Raw genomic sequence first — 19,519 nt, 5'->3', positions numbered from 1 at the left:
TGACTAAACCACTTCTGGTGCAACGGGACACCGTGACGGAAACCAGAGCGCACAGAAACACCCTTTATCTTCCTGCTGCAGTGGTACCTATTTATCTACTTGCACTGGCATGCTTTCGAACTGCTAGGTTGGTAGGAGCTGGGACAGAGCAACGGGAGCTCAGCCCGTCATCACGGGGATTCGAACCACCAACCTTCTGATCAGCAAGTCCAAGAGGCTTGGTGGTTTAGACCACAGTGCCACCTGCAAGTACTGAGGCCTGCCATAGCCACATTCCACTCTCTACCCTGCTGCTGGCCACAGGCTGGCTTCCAGTTTGATTTCCCATATTGCTCTGGAGCAGAGGGAGGGGACTGGATATGGTCACTGAATGGATCATTCCTTCCCCTCACCCTGCTGGCCAACTCTGAGGTCAAGTGGCAACCTGAAAAGGGCTCACCTCATCAGTTTGCAAGCAGTTTCAATAGACTTCAAAGGCCGATTAACCGATGGGTGCAGAGCAACTTCAGTCTGAAGTCCGTTTACAAGTAGTTTGTCAGGAAACCTCTTGTGAACAGACTTCAAAGGCTGTGTCTGGAGAGACACTAAGCTGAGCACTCAGAACTATGTGAACTTAAAAGGGGTCTCCTAGCTGGCAGAGTGTTGCTGCCGTTGCTTTTGAAATTGTGGTCCAGTAAGCTGGAAAAGCCTGAAAAAACTCCAGAGGGGTTTTTCCCCCTGGGCTTCCATCAAACCCAGAGGCATCCTTGGGCCTTATGACCACCACTTCTGCACAAGGTACTCAGGATGTTGGAGAATTCCATCGGAAACAGAAACAGGAATGGAAATTGCCACAAGTTGCTCATTCACCCAGTTAGGAACAGAAATCACACAAGCAAATATGAACAGCATTCATTGGTGCCTTGTGAAAACCAATCATTGGTGCCTTGTGTAAGTTGGTGTGGGGAACCTTTTTCCAGTCTGAGGGCAACTACCGCTTCTGAGCGAGCTTTCAGGGTCCACATGCCAGTGGTGGGCGGGGCCAGAGGCAAAAGTGGGCGGAGCAACGACCATCAATGTTACCTTCATACAGCAGTGAAGATAGTTTCTTCACGCACCTCGCTCTCTCTTTCACCCAGGCAAAAAGGCACCATGAGAGTTGAAGGACACTTTCAAGCTGGGTAACAGGCTTGGCACCTCGCCTCCCCCCCGCCCCAAGCTGGACATCCCTTCACCCCTGCGTCTGGTATTCTTTATGATGGAATATGTGACCCACAACTACGGTGTTAATCTAGCTTTATTCTTCTTGGCACAACACAGCACCCTTCAGATCAAAGGTGGGGGACTTGTGGCCCTCCAGATGCTGTTGGACTACAACTCCCATCATCCCTTTCACTGACTATGCCGGCTGGGGCTCATGGGAGCTGAGTCCATCAAGGCCCAAGCAGGGCCACAGCTTCCCCCCTCCTGTGGTAAACCGTTCTCCTCAGAACTCTTTCCAGAACAAGTTGCTGCTTAAAAGAAATGGACTGTCGTTCCATGTGGGGAAATCAGAAACAGGTGCTCAGAAGCTTCTCCAGGAGATGGTTTTTAATTTTAAATGGCTTTTTTTGAATGTAAAAAAACCTGCCTCCCGTTCCCAATACGTTTTGGGGTTCAAAGCTAGTTTGCAACCCCTAAATGCAGATGGATTCTCTTAACTCTAAGCCAAGACAGATTTGGAATATTAAAAAAGAGGCAGCAAGAATGTTCAAGCGGTAAATTTGAAACGTCTGGAGAACTGCAGATCAGGAAGCAAAAGTCAAGCTTTTTTTAGCACCGGTGACTAGTGTACGAAAGCTAACTTTTGCCAGAGCAAAAAGTTTAGACTTGAGACTTCTGTGCTTCTGCGTGAATCCAAGAACATACTTTAAAAAAAATTAAAAACAGTCTCTTCCGGACAGATCCTGGATGTGTAACTACTTTTTTTAAAAAAAACAAACAAACACAAAACATGTGTGAGTTTCTGTGTGGATTTAAACAGTTTTGAAGACACATCAGTTTCTCCCTCTCTCTCAATATTGCACTTTAAAAGCAGGAAGCGGTTGAATTTTGGAGCAGAGAGAGCAGCGGAGGCGGCGATTTCAGTCCAAAGATTCCTTCCCGTTGCACAGAAGATGCGAGCAGGAGCTCTTCTAAGCTCTGGGCACATCCCAGAGTGGAGTGTTTCGCCGCCACAAAGCGGCCTGCAGTTGTAACAGGCAGAAGAAGGCCTCTTTATCCGAGAGCATAACCGGTCCAGTCCAAACTCTGACAGAGAAAAAGGCAGGACTGTCAAAGCTATAGAACCAAGTCATAAATACAGCATTGGTAAGATGAGAGAGAAAAACGGAGAGGCTGTAGCAGGAGGAGGAGGAGGAGGAAGAAGAAGAGGCGGCTCCGGTGGGGTGTTGCTCAGCCTACGTCAGACTGGGTAGACCCAGTCACTGGCGACACGTCCATACTGCAGGGAGAGAGAGAGAAATAAATAAATAAATAAATATGGGAAGGTGGGAAGATACACCATATTTTTCCGTGTATAAGTATATTTTCCCCCAAATTTTTGATGTTTAAATAAGGTGTCGCCTTATAATAATAATAATAATAATAATTTATTATTTATACTCCACCCATCTGGCTGAGTTTCCCCAGCCACTCTGGGTGGCTCGCAATCAAGTGTTAAAAACAATACAGCATTAAATATTAAAAACTTCCCTAAATAGGGCTGCCTTCAGATGTCTTTTGAAGATAAGATAGCTGCTTATTTCCATCACATCTGAAGGGAGGGCGTACCACAGGGCGGGCGCCACTACCGAGAAGGCCCTCTGTCTGGTTCCCTGTAACCTCACTTCTCATAATGAGGGAACCGCCAGAAGGCCCTTGGCGCTGGATCTCAGTGTCCGGGCTGAACGGTGGGGGTGGAGATATACAGGACCGAGGCCGTTATACGCGGATAGTGCATAGTGCATTTTCTTGATTTTGAGTCCCCCAAAATAGGGGGCGTCTTATACACGGGGGCGTGTTATACATGGAAAAATACGGTAGTCAGTTAGCATGGCTGGAAATGCCACCTGGCCGCAAATTCACAGACAATGATATGCCCAGTAATGTCAACCCTGACTGGCAGCAGCTCCCCGGGAGTCTTTTCCTGGAGATGCTGCTTTTCCTGGAGATGCTGCTTTTCCTGGAGATGCTGCTGGGGGTTGAGTCTGAGCTCAGGGCAGCTATCCCTGAGCTGCGGCCACTTCCCTGCTTAGCTCTAGGCTTTGCAGCTGCCTGACACTGGGATAAGGACGGGAGAGGCAGAAATGGGCCCGACCCCACAATGCAGTAAGGGAGCAAAAGGAAGTCTATTTTCCCACCTCCCCTTAAATTTATGAGGTGGGGTGTGTGTTTGGGGGTGGAAACAAACCACTCCCCCCGCCCAACACACAGCTTCAAAAATTCTGGGAAGGTTTTACATCCCTACAAAAAGAAAATTGCTGTGTGTGTCCACACACCTGCAGCTGAAAGTCATCAAGAGATTATCAAACATGTGGGGTGAACTGGTGGAAAAGCAGGGAAGTGGCTTCCCCTTGCGATGGAAAGGGCATATCGTTCCAGATCAGAACGGGTGGAATCTGCTGCCAGCCCCCACTGTTCCTGGAGTGTGTCCAGTTGTGCACAATTATCCCTTTACACTTCATTCTTCCAGGTTAAATCAACCTACCGTGGAACCTCGGGTTACATACGCTTCAGGTTACATAAGCTTCAGGTTACAGACTCTGCTAACCCAGAAATATTACCTCAGGTTAAGAACTTTGCTTCAGGATGAGAACAAAAATCGTGCTCTGGCGGCATGGCAGCAGCAGGAGGCCCCATTAGCTAAAGTGGTGCTTCAGGTTAAGAACAGTTTCAGGTTAAGTACGGACCTCCAGAATGAATTAAGTACTTAACCTGAGGTACCACTGTATTAAATTCCTCTTGCATAGTGGGTACCAAAGGCAGGTTACTCCACAAGGTCGCTGCGCCCACTGGTGGTCAAACAGGGAACCACAGGCAGGATAAGGACCCAGGACTCTGCCCTTTGCCTACAAACTGTTTTCTTAAAATGAAAAACAACTTGTCCGTCCCCCCACCCCCACCCCGCCGCCCCACTTTGCTAAGCTATACCTGAATATCTGTCAGCTCCTTCAGAAACCGTTTTGCAATCTCAGGTCCGTTTTCCATGGTGGGGATATGGTAATTCTGACATGAGAGAGGAGGAGAGATTCGTCACGAAACATGAATCACAATTCAGACGGTTCAGAAAAGGCCAGTGCTGGGCCCATGTCCTAACTCTCACCTTGCCCTGGTAGAAGATTTTATTCACAGGACAAACGACACAGGCCGTCCCCGCGCCAAACATTTCCTTGACTCTGTTTTCTTCCAGGCCTTGGATCAGCTCAGCCATTGTGATAACCTTTTCAGAAACTTTGAATTGCCCCTGGGTGGAAAGAGATTCAGGATTGAAAACAAGAAACAAACAAACCCATTGCCAGCTACTTTAAAAGCAGCAACATTAAACCTCTCAAGTTCAGTATGGAAGGAGTAGCAATGCAATTGTTATTGAGGAAAGAGGCTATAGCTCAGTGGGCAGGACATCTGCCTGGCATGCAGAAGTTTCCAGGTTCAATCCCTGGCATCTCCAGGAAGGGCCAGGAGCCGTGTTCGAAACTCCCATTCTTCTGGACGCATTTTGGGACCAGGAATTTCAAGCAGTTTCTGAGCTCTGGGTGCAGTACTGCACCTAAGATTTCAGATTAAAACTGGAGAGCGGAAGGAAAGGAGGACCTTTTTCTGCCTCCTCACTTCCAGCTACTCTCTGAAGACTGGAGAATAGACCCACTTCAGAATATTATGGGGGGTGGGCAGGGGAAGGACTAAAGCACGTAAAAAATGAACTTAATATTTTAGCTGCAGTTCATTCATTTTCAGCTTTGTATTCTTGTTATGTCTCCTGCCAACCTAGCAGTTCGAAAGCACATCAAAGTGCAAGTAGATAAATAGGTACCGCTCCGGCGGGAAGGTAAACGGCATTTCTGTGCGCTGCTCTGGTTCGCCAGCAGCGGCTTAGTCATGCTGGCCACATGACCTGGAAGCTGTACGCCGGCTTCCTCAGCCAATAAGCGAGATGAGTGCCGCAACCCCAGAGTCAACCACAACTGGACCTAATGGTCAGGGGTCCCTTAACCTTTACCTATTCTTGTTATGTACAGAATTTTTCACTATATAGGACGCACCCAACCATAGGGCGCACCTAGTTTTTAGAGGAGGAAAACAAGAAAGAATATATTCTGAATCAAATGTTGTATGAACTACTGTATTTAATAAACAACTGGTATATCAGAATCATATTACAGCCATGTAAAGTGAACAGCAGTCAACAATGGCATTAAGAACCATCATCACTGTCATTAACAAATGAAGAGAGGCTTTAAGGTTTGAGTACTCTTCTAGTCTTCTGCGAACCCCAAGAACTCATCACTGCTAGAATCAGAATTTATGAAGCTCAGTTGCTCACAATCACTGACATCACTTTCTTCGCTATCTTCATGTAAAATACCATCTTCATTTCCATCCAAAGCATTGCTAATGCCACATTTTTTCCTCTCAGTCCTCTTCCTCCTCTCTCAGCGAACAGCCTGCCCGCTGCTCCAAAGCTTAAGGGCAAAGGGCAGGCTGCTGCAGAACAGCACCCCCCACCCCCATTCAGCAGTCCAGGAGCGTGGGGCAGGCTGACCGCTGCTCCAAAAATTGAGGGGAAAGGGCAGGGTGCTCCAGAACAGCACCCCCCACCCCCATTCAGCAGCCCAGGAGCGTGGGGCAGGCTGACCGCTGCTCCAAAAATTGAGGGGAAAGGGCAGGGTGCTCCAGAACAGCACCCCCCACCCCCATTCAGCAGCCCAGGAGCGTGGGGCAGGCTGACCGCTGCTCCAAAAATTGAGGGGAAAGGGCAGGGTGCTCCAGAACAGCACCCCACCCCCATTCAGCAGCCCAGGAGCGTGGGGCAGGCTGACCGCTGCTCCAAAAATTGAGAGGAAAGGGCAGGGTGCTCCAGAACAGCACCCCCACCCCCATTCAGCAGCCCAGGAGCGTGGGGCAGGCTGACCGCTGCTCCAAAAATTGAGGGGAAAGGGCAGGCTGTGGCAGAACAGCACCCCCACCCCCACTCAGCAGCCCAGGAGCGTGGGGCATGGGCGCACAGCCCTCCCACTGCTCCAAAGCTTCCCGGGGCTGCAGGGGGAAGCCGAGGTTGCCGGCAGAGGAGCACGCCCCCCCCCCCCAGCAAAGAGCAGCCCAAGAGCGTGCCGCACTCTGGCACTTTGGCTCCAGGGACCACACATTCGCTCCATAAGACACACAGATATTTGCCCTTATTTTTTAAGAGTAAAAAGTGCGTCTTATGGAGCGAAAAACACTGTATATATAAAAAAAGCGCACCTAGGCATTCCGTTGTTGCACCCACAACCTAGGTTTAATGTTCCATTTAGCTCCTAGCTTTCATATCTCAGTTCCTAACACGGGTTGGGAGAGTGCCCTGCTTTGAAACCCTGCTGCCAGTCAGTGCAGACAATCTTAAGCTAGGTGGGCCAGCGGCCTGACTCCGTACAAAGCAGTTTCAGATGCTTCTCTAACTTAGCTCATTCAGCAAAATGCATTGTTTCCCCCTCCTTTCTAAAGGTGTGTTGAAAGATCATCTGGAGAAAGCAAAAAAAAGATTTTTGCTGCAAAATTCCAGCTTGCAAATCCGCCACCTACCCTCAGATCCATTCCAGCACTATCAAAAGTCTCCTGTTTTCTCCAAACTCACCCATTCGCGTGCCAGATCTAGAAGGCTTTGCCGTATCACACCGGGCAGGATGATTCCATTCAGAGGAGGGGTGACCAGCTCCAGATCTGGAAGGGGAGGACGCAGTGACAGACATGCAGAAAACATATAAACACAGAGCCTAACTCCCTTCAATTTTGCTTTTTGCTTTTTTTGTTGTTGTTGTTAAGATCCAATTTTCTCATCCTCATAACTTCAAAGATAACATACTTTAAACTGCGTGGGCAACACATGTTGAATTGTCAGAAGCCGAAGAGGTGGATGAATCCAAAAAGCCATAGAAGGTAATGGTTTTTCAATAACAATGTAGAGAAGATTCTGTGTCTTTTGTTTTTAAATGGTGCAGGTTCAACACATACCAGGCTGCCAGGAATGTGAGCCAACATATCTAGACACTTCATAAACCACAAACAAGATCAAAAGGGGAACAAAATCTGAGGGGGACGGGGCGGAATTATCTACCCGGATTGCACTTAGTAAGGAAAAGGTTCAGAAAAAAGAATCCTGCAGACATTTATTTTCTACATAAATATGATGAGGTAATAGCTGACGCAAATTGTTTTACCTTTACCTATGCTTTTAATTTCCTTCCAACGTGTTGTAATGCAATGGCAGCATCAACAGTGGACTCATCTTTTTTGGGGGGGGCGGATTTTAAGTCAGTTTGCAAAATTTTAAAAATAAAGTCCAAATTCTTTCTTTTAAAAAAAGAAAAGAAAAGCTAGAGGTGCCACCCGATTAAAGAAACCCTGCTTGACTGAACATAGGAGTTTTAGCTGATTAATCAGATTTCATCAACATAAATTTGCATTTGAAAAATACAAAAAAATACATCTAAAGGGAAAAGAAATATACTTTGCTTCTGAATGAAGCATTCATATGTCCCCGGAAGCACCTGCTTTAGGAGAGGCATTCCCTTTTCCTTCACATACAGGGCGTCATTCAAATATTTTTTATTAAGTGGTGGCTGGTGCTCATCGGAAGTCATACAGCAGAAGGCAAGGAGACTAAGAGGAGGTGGAGCCAAAGGCAACGAGAGGCGGAGCCAGAGACAATGAGGGGCAGGGCCAAGTAAGGCTAGTTCTGTTCCCACCTCCTTCCTCCCTGCTGAGTTCTACAAGGACAAGGCTGATGCAAAGAGCAGGAAGCTGGCAGGCCCTGCCACCCCCTGGACTGCCGATGGAGGTCGATGCAGCAGTGTCGTCCCACATGCCCTAATAGACCAGCCAATGCTGCATTTATTTTATTTCATTCAAGTTATTTGCCTCCACTCTCGGAGGCAGTGAGTCTCAGTACCCCCATTGCTGAGAATCGCAGCTCCCGACAACTCAGGGACCCAGTTCCTCACCTCCCTGCTGGTCTTTCCAAAGCACGAAGATGTTCATAGTCCCGACTTCTGTGATCTGGTGGTCGTCCCCGTAGAGCCAGAGCACCTGCTGGCAGCCCTCTTTGGCAGCCTCCATCTGCACGTAAATGGTGGGGCCGTAGTTGCTAAGGGAAACACGAGAGCAAGGCAGGATTTCGCCGTCAGGTTTTTTAAAAAAGGCATCTGCAGGCAGCAGAGAGTGCCGAGTCGACCCTCTCTTTGAAGGTGTGGGGAAGGCAGGCCACAGCTCTCAGAGATAACCCTATTACACTTATTTATGTGAGTAATTTTATACTGCCGTTCAGGGGATAGTACCCGCCAAGGGCAGTTCACAAAGCCATGAAAGATAAAAATGCACATCACAACAACATGCAAAAATAATTTCGCTCAGTGACAGCGATAAAAAGAGCCTCAGCTGTTCAAATGTCAGCTTAAGAGAGTGGGGACCAGCCTTCCCCAATCCAGCAATGGAGGAGGCTCAAACAGGTGCGGGTAAGACAGTCCTAGGTGGAGTCTAGATAGAGCTGGGTGATATCAACTTTTCAACATTGCAGTGGAAGACCTACATTGGCTCCCAGTACGTTTCCGAGCACAATTCAAAGTGTTGGTGCTGACCTTTAAAGCCCTAAATATACCTGAGCCCAGTATACCTGAAGGAGCATCTCCACCCCCATCGTTCTGCCCAGACACTGAGGTCCAGCGCTGAGGCCTTCTGGCAGTTCCCTCACTGTGAGAAGTGAAGCTACAGGGAACCAGGCAGAGGGCCTTCTCGGTAGTGGCACCCGCCCTGTGGAACACCCTCCCACCAGATGTCAAAGAGAACAACAACTACCAGACTTTTAGAAGACATCTGAAGGCACCCCTGTTTAGGGAAGCTTTTAATGTTAGATGTATTACTGTATTTTAATATTTTGTTGGAAGCCACCCAGAGTGGCTGGGGAAGCCCAGCCAGATGGGCAGGGTATAAATAATAAATTATTATTATTATTATTATTATTATTATTATTATTATTATTAAGCTTGTTTCTCCCTCTGCATCGTATGAGGGCAGAGTGCAAGGGCGGTTTCACTCAGCGATGTATCATTGGTGAAACTGCTGCCTCTCCCGATTCCCTCTGCTAGCAGCACCCACTGGAGGAAGGAACTCTTGACTCCCTCCAGCGGACGCTTCTAGCAGAGGAACTCAGGAGCGGTGGCGGTTTCACCAGCGATATATCTCTGAGTGAAGCTGACATGGCGGTCTGCTCCTCATACCAGTCCTGGCCAATATATCACCCAGGCCTAGTGAAGTCCTTGGCATTTCCAGTTAAATTATTTCCAAACACCTGGGAAATAAGCCCCCTTTTCTCTCGCTTCCTGAGATCTTGGATATCCACTGCCAGTCGGGCTAGACAGGAGTAGCCAATGCAGATGTTACTGGAATACAACTCCCATCTCTCCCAACTATTAGCCATGCTATCTGGGGCTGATGGGAGTTGCAGTCCATCAAGACCCGGAGTCCACCATGTTGGTTGCCCCTGGATTTGGCAGCATTGGGCTGGAGACCATCCTGCCGCCGTACCTGTTGAAACAGAAGCCGTACTCACCCGCCCACCTTGCAGTCCCCCACGCCGCCCATCCAGGCACGGACAAAGCGAGGGTCGGCCAGTAGGGAAACGGGGCTGAAGGTGCCGGTAGCGAAATAGGCTCCCACGGGGCCCAGGATCACATAGAGCAAGGCATGCCTGGACTTGGCGACCCCCAAGGAGGGCTGTGGAGAGGGAGAGAGAGAGAGCAAGGTGTTGGCACAGGCGTTGGCTGGCGGCCATTGGAATGGGCAGAGTGGGAAGAAGGGCAGCCCAGCAGGGGACAGAGTCAGAGTCAACAAGAGCCAATGGCAGGGGCAGCCAGCTCTTTCTGGTTCTGTCCCCATCCTCTTCCCGCTGCTCCTCCCTCAAGGGTGACCCTGAGAAGGAGGACGCCAAGAGGCTGGGCTGCTTGTAAGATGGCGGACTGAGGATGATGCGCCCCCAACGGACCAAGCTCCCCTAATTGGCAGTCCAGCAATACCCTCCATCGGCTCTGCTGCGACAGGCCAGCTCCATCAAGCCTCCCTCCTGTTCCCTCAACAGTCACCATTCCATCAGGCTGCCTCCGTGGGAGAAACAGGAATCAGGGCACATTCCATCAGGTTTGATGGCCTCGCTCCTGCCCCAAACTACTCCACTTGGCCAATCTAGGAACCGCTGTTTAGAAACTGGGGGTGCCTGAGTTTTGATTTCCCCCTCCCCCTTTTCCCTGGGGTGCTGTGGCCTTTTGGGGGGGCTGTGGGTAGAGACTGCCTTGTTTTGACTGCCTGTAAGCCGCTGAGGGAGCCTTTCTAGCAGAAGAGAGGGATACACCCTCTTTCTCAATAAATAAAATACAGTCATACCTTGGAATTCGAACAGCCTATTTCTTGAACGTTTTGGCTCCCGAACAATCAAACCCTGGAGTGTTCCGGTTTTTTAATGTTCTTTTGGAAGCCGAATGTCTGACGGGGCTTCCGTGTGGGATATAAAGCTGTCAGTCAAGTCCAACATTTCGAGAGGACTAACTGCCTCTATGGGGCAGGCAGTTTTGTCAGTTGGTCGGTTGCTGCAAGGAGTGTTAACTGGTAACTGCTCGGATGCAGTCTTCTCATGACTCACTACTATCTAGTATATAGTTTATCTGTTATGTAACCTAAGCCTGCCTTCAGGAACAACTCTGTAAACCTGAATGAATCTGATAGTAAAATAGTTTATGTTAATATGATTCAGATTCATGTGTGTTTTCATTAAAAGGGACAGAAAGGGATTATCATCCAGGAAGGTATAATTATTTATAGGACTCAAACGGTTAGCAACCTGTTTATCGCTGCATAAACTCAAACAGGGGATGGCTTAAACTCTGCTAAATTATATAAATGTCCCCACATTCCACGGCTTCTGATTGGCTGCAGGAACTTCCTGCAGCCAATCAGAAGCCAAACTTTGGTTTCTGAATGTTTTAGAAGTTGAACGGACTTCTGGAACGGATTCCGTTTGACTTCCAAGGTATACTTAAAAGAGCGGGGAGGTGGGCTCGGGAAACACACCTCAGTGCCGATGAAGGTGGGGCGGATGTAGAGGCTGGTGGCTTCGGCGTGTGGGACCCAGTCTTGGTCCAGGTGGATCAGCCGCCGGATGCATTCGAGAAGCTCAGACTTGTCGAAGGGCTGTTGTGCAGAAGGGAGGGGTGGGGAAAGAGCAAGTAAGACCGGTGATGCTGTTTCCCCTTCTCCTTTCTGGACCCCAAGAGTCTCAAGGCGAGCCTCTTTCCCCACTCCCACAGAAAGACGCTTTAGGGCTGCAGCCCAACGGCAGAGCATCTGCCCTGCATGCAGAAGGTCCCGAGTTCAAGTCCCGGATTCCCCAGGTAAAAACCCTTCTATGAATACGCTCGCACCCTGTGCGGAGAAAGAGACTGCATCGCTGTTTGTGCCGAGGAGAGAAAAGGGAGAGGGTGAGCCGAATGCAAGTAGTGTAAGTTCAGGCTTTGCCCTGGGGCGGTTGGGTCAATGCAGATGCCAGGCTCAGCGATCTGTGCATCCCTTTGAGGTGGCAAGGCTCAAAGGGAGGATGAGCCGAGGATGAGCGGGGGGGAGGGCCTGGGTCTCAGCCCCCAAACCTTGCAGCACCACTTGTGGGGGGGGCATATCTGAAGACGGCTTAAGATGCAGCAACCCACAGTTCCTGCAGGAGAGGGAGGCAAGGGGCCGCCTCACCGGAAGTACCCACCGGCAGGGAAGTACGGAGCGCGGAACGTAACATGCGGTTCATGTTCATCATGGGACGGAAAAGTTGGATGCGCTTGTCTGGGCCCCGGAATGCCTTCATCCCCTCAAAGAGCTAGATGGGAGAGAGAGAAAAGAGTCGTATGGAAGAAACGAGCTATTTAGAGACTCTGCCTTAATGTTTTAATGTTGTCTTTTAATCTTGTTTTTAAATTGTATTTTAATCAACTTGTTTTTATTATTGGTTGTTAGCCGCCCTGAGCCTGGTCTTGGCTGGGGAGGGCGGGGTATAAATAAAATTTATTATTATTATTATTATTATTATTATTATTACCTAGTGAAACTGACAGCGGAGACTCTTTTTATATAGGAAGCAGTTACCTCCACTGAGTAGTGCAGGGCGGAAGAGGCTGGATGCAGTGAGAGATTCTGGAACGGTTTGATGTGTGGCTTCCCCCAGCCTTTCTCCTGGCTCCATTCTATCATGAGCATGTGGTCAGTGAAATACTTGCCAAAGACCAGGTCCTTGGGGTCCGGTTTGGACTTTGGGTGCTTGTTCAATTCAATCTGGAGGTCCGAGGCCTGGTTTTGAAACAAAACAAGAAACAGGGACCGTTCATCAGTCAGGCCTCCATGAGGGCTAGGAATTTGCTTTTTCAATATCAAACTTAAAGGTGGGATCTCCCCCTGCGAGGGTTCGGATCCAACCCACATCTTCCTAGCTCAGATTCCCCCCAGATTAGGAGTTCATGAGCCTGCAAGTTTCCTCACCTTGAACGTGGTGCTTAAAAATCTCTGGGGACCGAGAAGAGAAATTAGCGCATCGCTGGTCCTCCCTCTCAAAACCTAGAAGGCAAGAAGGAAAAGGGCTAAGAACTGGCATTAAAGCCTGTCCCTATACAGTGGTACCTCAGGTTACAGACGCTTCAGGTTACAGACTCCGCTAACCCAGAAATATTACCTCGGGTTAAGAACTTTGCTTCAGGATGAGAACAGAAATTGTGCTCCGGAGGCACGGCGGCAGCGGGAGGCCCCATTAGCTAAAGTGGTGCTTCAGGTTAAGAACAGTTGCAGGTTAAGAACGGACCTCCGGAACGAATTAAGTTCTTAACCCGAGGTACCACTGTAATAGTATTATTTAACACATAGAAAACACATAGAATTTTCTAAGCGCTGTGCATATATTAAAAGAGAAGGCAGCCCCCGCCTGCAGGTTCCACTGACCTGTAGTAACAAATAACAATACAAAAGGATAAGGGAATGAGGAGGGAAGAGGAAATCAATCCCTGGGGCAGCTGGTCCTTCTCTGACTAATGGATGGGGCCAGTGGGTGGGGCAGTGGGTGCAGCTCCTCAGTGGCCAGCAGTGCCCTGGCTGGTCGCAGAGTACGCCTCCCTTTGGTTCTGCAGCCCTAGATCATAGTTATAGGTCCTGCTACTAAAAAAACCACAGTCAAGTCTGGTATCAGGAATAGAATCAACACAGGGCCTCTGCAATGCCAGGACAATCCAGGTGGCATTTCCTGTCCCCCTCCTTGGTCTTCAGCCTCTGCCTAGTAGGCCAAAGCTCCCAGCACTGTTCTCTGAGGCAAGAGAGCAGGACCGAGCTACTAGGCCTCACACATCCCCTTCTGGAGGACAAGTCTTCCCTCTGCCCTAACTCTTACCCTGCCCCTGGCTCAGCAGCTGCAGCAGGAGCATGCCTAGTGAATGTTAATCCAGAGGTATTCATTCCTGAGAAAACACAGTGTCCATCGCCCATACTGGCTGGGTACAGAATGCTGCAGCGAGACTCCTCACGGGGTCTCTGCCATGGGAGCATATTCACCCAGTGCTTTTCAAGCTGCACTGACTTCCGGTGGAGTACAAGGTCAGATTTAAGGTGCTGCTTTTGACCTTTAAAGCCCTTCACGGGCTAGGACCCTCGTACCTACGGGACCGCCTCTCCTGGTATTCCCCACGGAGAGCCTCAAGGTCCATAAATAACAACACCCTAGTGGTCCCAGGCCCTAAGGAAGTTAGATTGGCTTCAACCAGAGCCAGGGCCTTTTCAACTCTGGCTCCGGCCTGGTGGAACGCTCTGCCTCATGAGACCAGGGCCCTGCAGGATCTGATTTCTTTCCACAGGGCCTGTAAGACAGAGTTGTTACGCCTGGCCTTTGGCTTGGAGCCAATTTGATTCCCTCCCTCCCTCCCTCTCTTTCTTTTTTCTTTTCCTTCTCCTCCTGCGATGAGGCTACATTTTAATATTTTAATGTTCCATTATTTTAATGTTGTATTTTATTTTTGTTTTTAAGTTGTAATCATTCATCTTGTTTTTATTATTGCTTGCAAGCCACTCTGAGCCCGGCCTTGGCTGGGGAGGGCGGGGTATAAATAAAAAAAATTATTATTATTATTATTATTATTATTATTATTATTATTATTAAAAAGACCATCAGAAAGCAGGGCCGAGAAAAGCCTCTATTGCAGGGGTTGGCAAGGTTTACCTCGCCTGGGCCGGTTCACTCCAGCTGAGATCCCTCTGTGGGCCGGATTGCACGCGCATGCCTGCGTGCACACAAACACAATTTCCAGCATTGCGCACGTGCAATTTCCAGCGCTGCAGAAGCGAGTCCCTGCACCGCACTGGTTTAGCGCAGCATGCGGGGACTCGCCAAGCGGGTGGCTCAGTTCGGGGGTGGCTCGTAGGCCGGCTAAACGACCCCCGTGCGCCGCTTGTGGCCCATGGGCCTTAGGTTGCCGACCCCTGCTCTACTGGGATCTTCAGAGAGCTGCTGCCAATCAAAGTCCTGTAGCTAGGGCGGACCCATGACCAGGCTCAAGGAAACCCTTATGCTCTCATAGGAGAGTGTGTGTCTCTTGTTAGGAAGAGGAAAGCCCAGAGCAGGGACTCATTCAGAGACACCACAAGCACCCTCCTGGTCATGCTGCTGGGTCTTCTGCCTCAGGATTAAAAGGAACAAACAAGCCAGCCAGCCTCAGTGCAGGACTGCTGCTAACCCAACTTCTCTAATCACTCATTCGCCATGAACAAACAGATTCAGTTAATGTGTAATCTGCAAACACCAGGGGAGCCATGAGGCAGGGGCCTTCAGGGAGCTAAGCGGCTGACATCCCTGGGTGGGTGTGGGTGTGAGAGAGATCTTGCCCTGCTCTACGCCTGCTTTCTGCTGCTGCTGCTACAATGGCAACCAGTGCCACGGCTTTCAAAAGAGCTGCCTTCATTGCCAGGCTCAGCGAAGGGAGCACAAAAGGCTGGTGATCCGAGCGTGGGAACACTGCAATTTCCATTTGTGAGGCAGCCATTCCCCAATCAGAGGCGGGAATAAGTCTCCCACTCCTTCCCCTCCTTTCTATCTTCTTTTTTTTGGGGGGGGGGGGAGGAATTCCCAGAGTTGAACTTCAGCCCCTGTTGCATCACAGCAGTCCAGGGTGGAAAGCAGCAGGAACAAAGAGCGGCGGAGATCACTGGTACGGCGAGATTCTTTTAAAATACTATTTTCTTTCAAAGCACGGAGAAAGCACAGCTCGTCTTGGTGAAGAAAAGGGGGAAGATTTAAAAAGGTAAGCTTGCATGAATATGGGCGCTAAGGTGGTTTGGATCCTCTCCTCCTGTCCTCTACCCTTAACTGGGAATCATGCAATTCACTGGGAAGTGAGGAACAGGGAGATAGTGGATCCCATGGGCTGGAAAAGGGAGCAGGGAAACCCTTTGCTAGCAAGCCAGCTTCTGTAAGAGTATGCAAGGTTTGAAGCCGCACAGAGTTCTTGATCAGGCCTGAAGGTGTGAGCTGCTTGCAATGAATTATGAAGATTTATGAAGTGACAGCTTTCAGAAGGATGGCAGGAGACTCTGCTTTCCTCCTCAACTCAGGGAAAGGAAAGGAAAGACACCACACTTAAGAGTTTATTACAGTGGTACCTCGGGTTAAGAACTTAATTCGTTCTGGAGGTCTGTTCTTAACCTGAGGTACCACTTTAGCCAATGGGGCCTCCCGCTGCCGCTGTGCCGCCGCCATGTGATGTCTGTTCTCATCCTGAGGTAAAGTTCTTAACTTGAGGTACTATTTCTGGGTTAGCGGAGTCTGTAACCTGAAGCATCTGTAACCTGAAGTGTCTGTAACCTGAGGTACCACTGTACTTTAGAAGAACCTAGATGATTATTAAAATGCATTTGTATCTTGGCCTACCTTCCATTAGCTTAGTATGGCAGATGTGGAGTAGCTAATGGCCCCCACCCCATTAGCCACATGAGGCTAAGTGGGGGGGGGGAGAGAGAGAGAGAGAGAGAACAGCTGGTCAAAGGTTACTTAACAAGCTTCATGGCTGAAGGGGAATCTGAACTCTGGATCTCCCTGGCCAAAGTCTTACACTCTAACTCTTACATGGCGCTGGCTCCAGCTGGATAGAAATTTCACATGCAAGCACTGCCAGCAGAGAGCCTAGAAGCCTATGCATTGACAAAATCTAGCATCAAAAGCTGGGGTAGATTTTAGAAGCCAGCATCAAGGAGAACGGCTTCGTTTTGGGGACAGGAAGGCCGAGGCAACCAGGCCAGTGAGCAGGAGACTTCAGGCTTGTGAACAGGCTTGCTTCTGTTCTCTCTGCTGGAATCCACAGTTTCGCCAACCAGAGCCAGACAACATAATGGCAGCTCAGGGATCAGGCCAAAAGCAAAATAATAGGGCAGAGCCTATTACTTGTGAGCCAGCCTTGGTGTAAGCTGCCTCCATCAAGATGTTTTGGACCACAACTCCCATCATCCCTGGGCAGCATGATTGGAGTTACAGTCCAAAATATATTGGTGGGGGGGCAGGTTGGACCACGGCTGCCAAGTGCCATAGAGTGGTTCTGAAGAAGGGTTCTTGGAGCAATGTGGGAAGCTGGTCAGATTCTTTCTCCATCCACTCCAGCGCTGCGTAGTCCTACTGGTGGTGGCTCCCTGGGGTGTCGGACACAGAGGTCTTTCCCCCTGCCTTCTCCTCACCCCCATAGGGCCCAGTTGAATTGGCAATGCCAGGAACTGAACCTGGACCCTTTCACAATGTGCTCAATGTGGTCATTTCCCCAACTCATTTCACCTGGGGCCCAAAGATGGGGTTGGGGTTTAAAACCGGTAACTGCATAACGGCCTGAAAGCTAGGACCCCAATATCTAGTGGAAGAAGAATGGGTTTTAAGTGGGCCTGGGCTGTAGCATTTCATACTTAGGATAGGCAAGGATTCCACATAGGGTGGGAGGAGGCTCAAAGTAATACAAACTATTTATTTCTGGTTCTCCTTCTGCTGGAAAGACAGTTCACTGTTATGGGTGATGACAGGGAGTCTTGGGGACTGAATATCTGCCTCCCACTCCCCATGACAGAGCTGCTGTATATTTTTCAGTTGTGTGCCTGGCAGAAATTCAACAGATCTTCAGGCACAAAAATGCAATGCTGCGAGGGAAATGCCTACTGAATTTCTGCCTTCAAGATACCTATTTTAAAGGTGCACAGACTCAGAAAAAGGAAAGGCAGTGACTGTGAGTGCAGGGTCCTCTGGATGTTAAGCATCAACAGGCTTCCAGACAATGTGTAGTTAGCAGATTTTGCAATCTGGGAAAAGATTGTTTAAATGGATGCAGAAAACAATTCCAACAGCAGGGGGCAGCAAGAGGCAAAGAACCTTGGAAAATCTTTACAGCACATACCGTATATACCATTTACATTGATGACCTGAAATGACCAGCTCTCTGTTTACAGACACTTCCCTTGTCTGGAAGGGAGTCCAGTTCACTGGTGATCAGGTAAATGGCTATTTAGAACGGTCCATAAAGTGTTTCAGCCTTTAGCCGGTATAATTCTTGGTATAATTCCCAAAAGTATTCAAATTTTGCACATCCAAAAATCAGTAATTAGCCTCATTTATGCAAATGAAATACATCTGCATGCATCTCCTTACTTTGGCTACATCGTTCTGTTTTCCAAAGACCAGTTTTTAAATTTTGAAACCCTGAGATTGGGCTAAGTTGTTTTGTTTTGCTTTGCTTTGCTTTTTCATAAGGGCAAATATGTAGAGCTAAGGAAAATGCATTTTTCTCCAAAACTACAAGGACTAGAAAGTTGTGCAAATTTGAATGGAAGACAGGATTCTTAAGCCCTCGCATTCCAATCCAGATAAGAGCCCGCCCTCGAGCAAGAAACCTGCTAAGGTGGGAATACATATAGCAACGCTGGAGGTGACTGAACCAGTTTCTTTCTTCTAAATGGGTGCCTGGGATCAAAACCAATGCAGGCCCAGAGACTTCCCCTTTCCTTGGAGAAACAATAGGACAAGACTGAGCGTGAAAGATTCCACCTTATCACTCTAAGAATTGGGGGCTGAGCCAACAGAATAACAGCATGTAAAGGGGGCAGCGAGAGATGGCAGGTGGTGACATATAGTTCCATAAGAGGAGTCCTCCTGGATCAGGCCAGTGGCCCATCCAGGATCCTGTTCCCACAGTGCCTCTGGGAAGCCTGCAAGCAGAACCTGAGGGCAACAGCACATGCTCTCCACTTGCGACTCCCAGCATCCGGCATTCAGAACATATCCATCCTGGCTAGTGGCCATTGCTGGCCTTAGTTGTTGTTGCTGACATCTGTCTGTCTCAAGAGACAGTCCAAAGGGAAGCAGAGCAATACATTTGGCACCAGCTTGGCTGCACGAGTTGCCAGAAGGAGGCCTACAAGGTGCAGAGGTTTAGGATGAGAGCTTTCCTCCTCCTAGATGGGCCACCTTCCCAGGTTGACAAGCCCTCACTTCCCTCTACAGCACATGCAGAAATCACCTTGACTGCTGGACTCACTATTGGTCTTGTTGAACCTGTCTAATGCTCTTTTTAAGCCATCCAAGTGGGCAGCCATTGCTACCTCTCATGGAAGCACATTCCATTCTTTAACTACGCCCTTGTGTGAAGGACTTCCTTCCTTTGTGTGCCCCAATTCTTCCAGCATTCAACTTCCACAAGCATTACAATCCTGTGTGGGTAGCTTGTGGGCCCAGGAAACTTGAGCTGAAACTCTACCTCAGTCACAGAGACACATCACTAGCTCTTGGCCTCAGTTTGCCATCTGTAAAATGGTCTCCCAGATCATTTATAATGCTCTGCACCAGTTCCCTTAACCACAGTATCTGCTTTGCCTTCAGCTTCCGGCCTCCTTAACACCCCTTCCCTTGCTTCCCTTCGCTTTATGTGACAGAGGAGGCAGGCCCTGAACAAATTAAGGCAAAACAGGGGATTCAGTTGATATGCCAGCTAAATGTACAAAATCATCTGAGGGGAAAGAGAAGGGCCGCTGGGAGAAATCGGATACCCCAAGACGCGCTGCTGAAGGCCTCAAGAGCCACGTGGCAGAGAGCAAACTAGCTTGACAGCAGACATGAAATTCTAGCCTCCGAGCATTAAGTCAACCTCTAATTAAGGGGATTAGGAGGCAAATGAGGGATTGTGAGAGATTAATAACAACCACAAGAGGGAGCGTTTTAATGCTCTCCTGTGAAATAGGGAAG

General features: G+C 49.0%; 1 protein-coding gene and 1 long non-coding RNA gene across 6 annotated transcripts in view; one reads left to right on the top strand and one right to left on the bottom strand.

The window, feature by feature from the left end:
* Positions 1–1,258: 1,258 nt before the first annotated feature.
* Positions 1,259–19,519, bottom strand: part of BCAT2 (branched chain amino acid transaminase 2) — a 23,608-nt gene continuing 5,347 nt past the window's right edge. For both annotated transcript variants that reach the window (XM_053363771.1, XM_053363772.1), the window contains 10 exons: positions 12,760–12,834; positions 12,370–12,570; positions 11,993–12,103; positions 11,311–11,430; positions 9,800–9,963; positions 8,196–8,338; positions 6,830–6,915; positions 4,322–4,462; positions 4,150–4,224; positions 1,259–2,461 (listed from right to left, as the gene is read on the bottom strand). In XM_053363771.1, the coding sequence (XP_053219746.1) occupies positions 2,423–2,461; positions 4,150–4,224; positions 4,322–4,462; positions 6,830–6,915; positions 8,196–8,338; positions 9,800–9,963; positions 11,311–11,430; positions 11,993–12,103; positions 12,370–12,570; positions 12,760–12,834 (1,155 nt within the window). In that variant the 3' untranslated portion in view covers positions 1,259–2,422. The remainder of the gene's footprint in view (positions 2,462–4,149; positions 4,225–4,321; positions 4,463–6,829; positions 6,916–8,195; positions 8,339–9,799; positions 9,964–11,310; positions 11,431–11,992; positions 12,104–12,369; positions 12,571–12,759; positions 12,835–19,519) is intronic.
* LOC128400992 (uncharacterized) overlaps positions 14,922–19,519 on the top strand; it is a 21,630-nt gene continuing 17,032 nt past the window's right edge. The window contains exons 1-2 of one of the 4 annotated variants that reach the window (XR_008327407.1): positions 14,922–15,554; positions 17,731–17,774. This is a non-coding gene — a long non-coding RNA (uncharacterized LOC128400992). The remainder of the gene's footprint in view (positions 15,555–17,730; positions 17,775–19,519) is intronic. The other 3 variants (XR_008327408.1, XR_008327406.1, XR_008327405.1) reach the window with 3 other exon arrangements.

Source organism: Podarcis raffonei, chromosome 13 (assembly GCF_027172205.1).
Source record: "Podarcis raffonei isolate rPodRaf1 chromosome 13, rPodRaf1.pri, whole genome shotgun sequence".
Classification (NCBI taxonomy): domain Eukaryota; kingdom Metazoa; phylum Chordata; class Lepidosauria; order Squamata; family Lacertidae; genus Podarcis; species Podarcis raffonei.
This window is presented reverse-complemented; position numbering and strand designations above follow the sequence as displayed.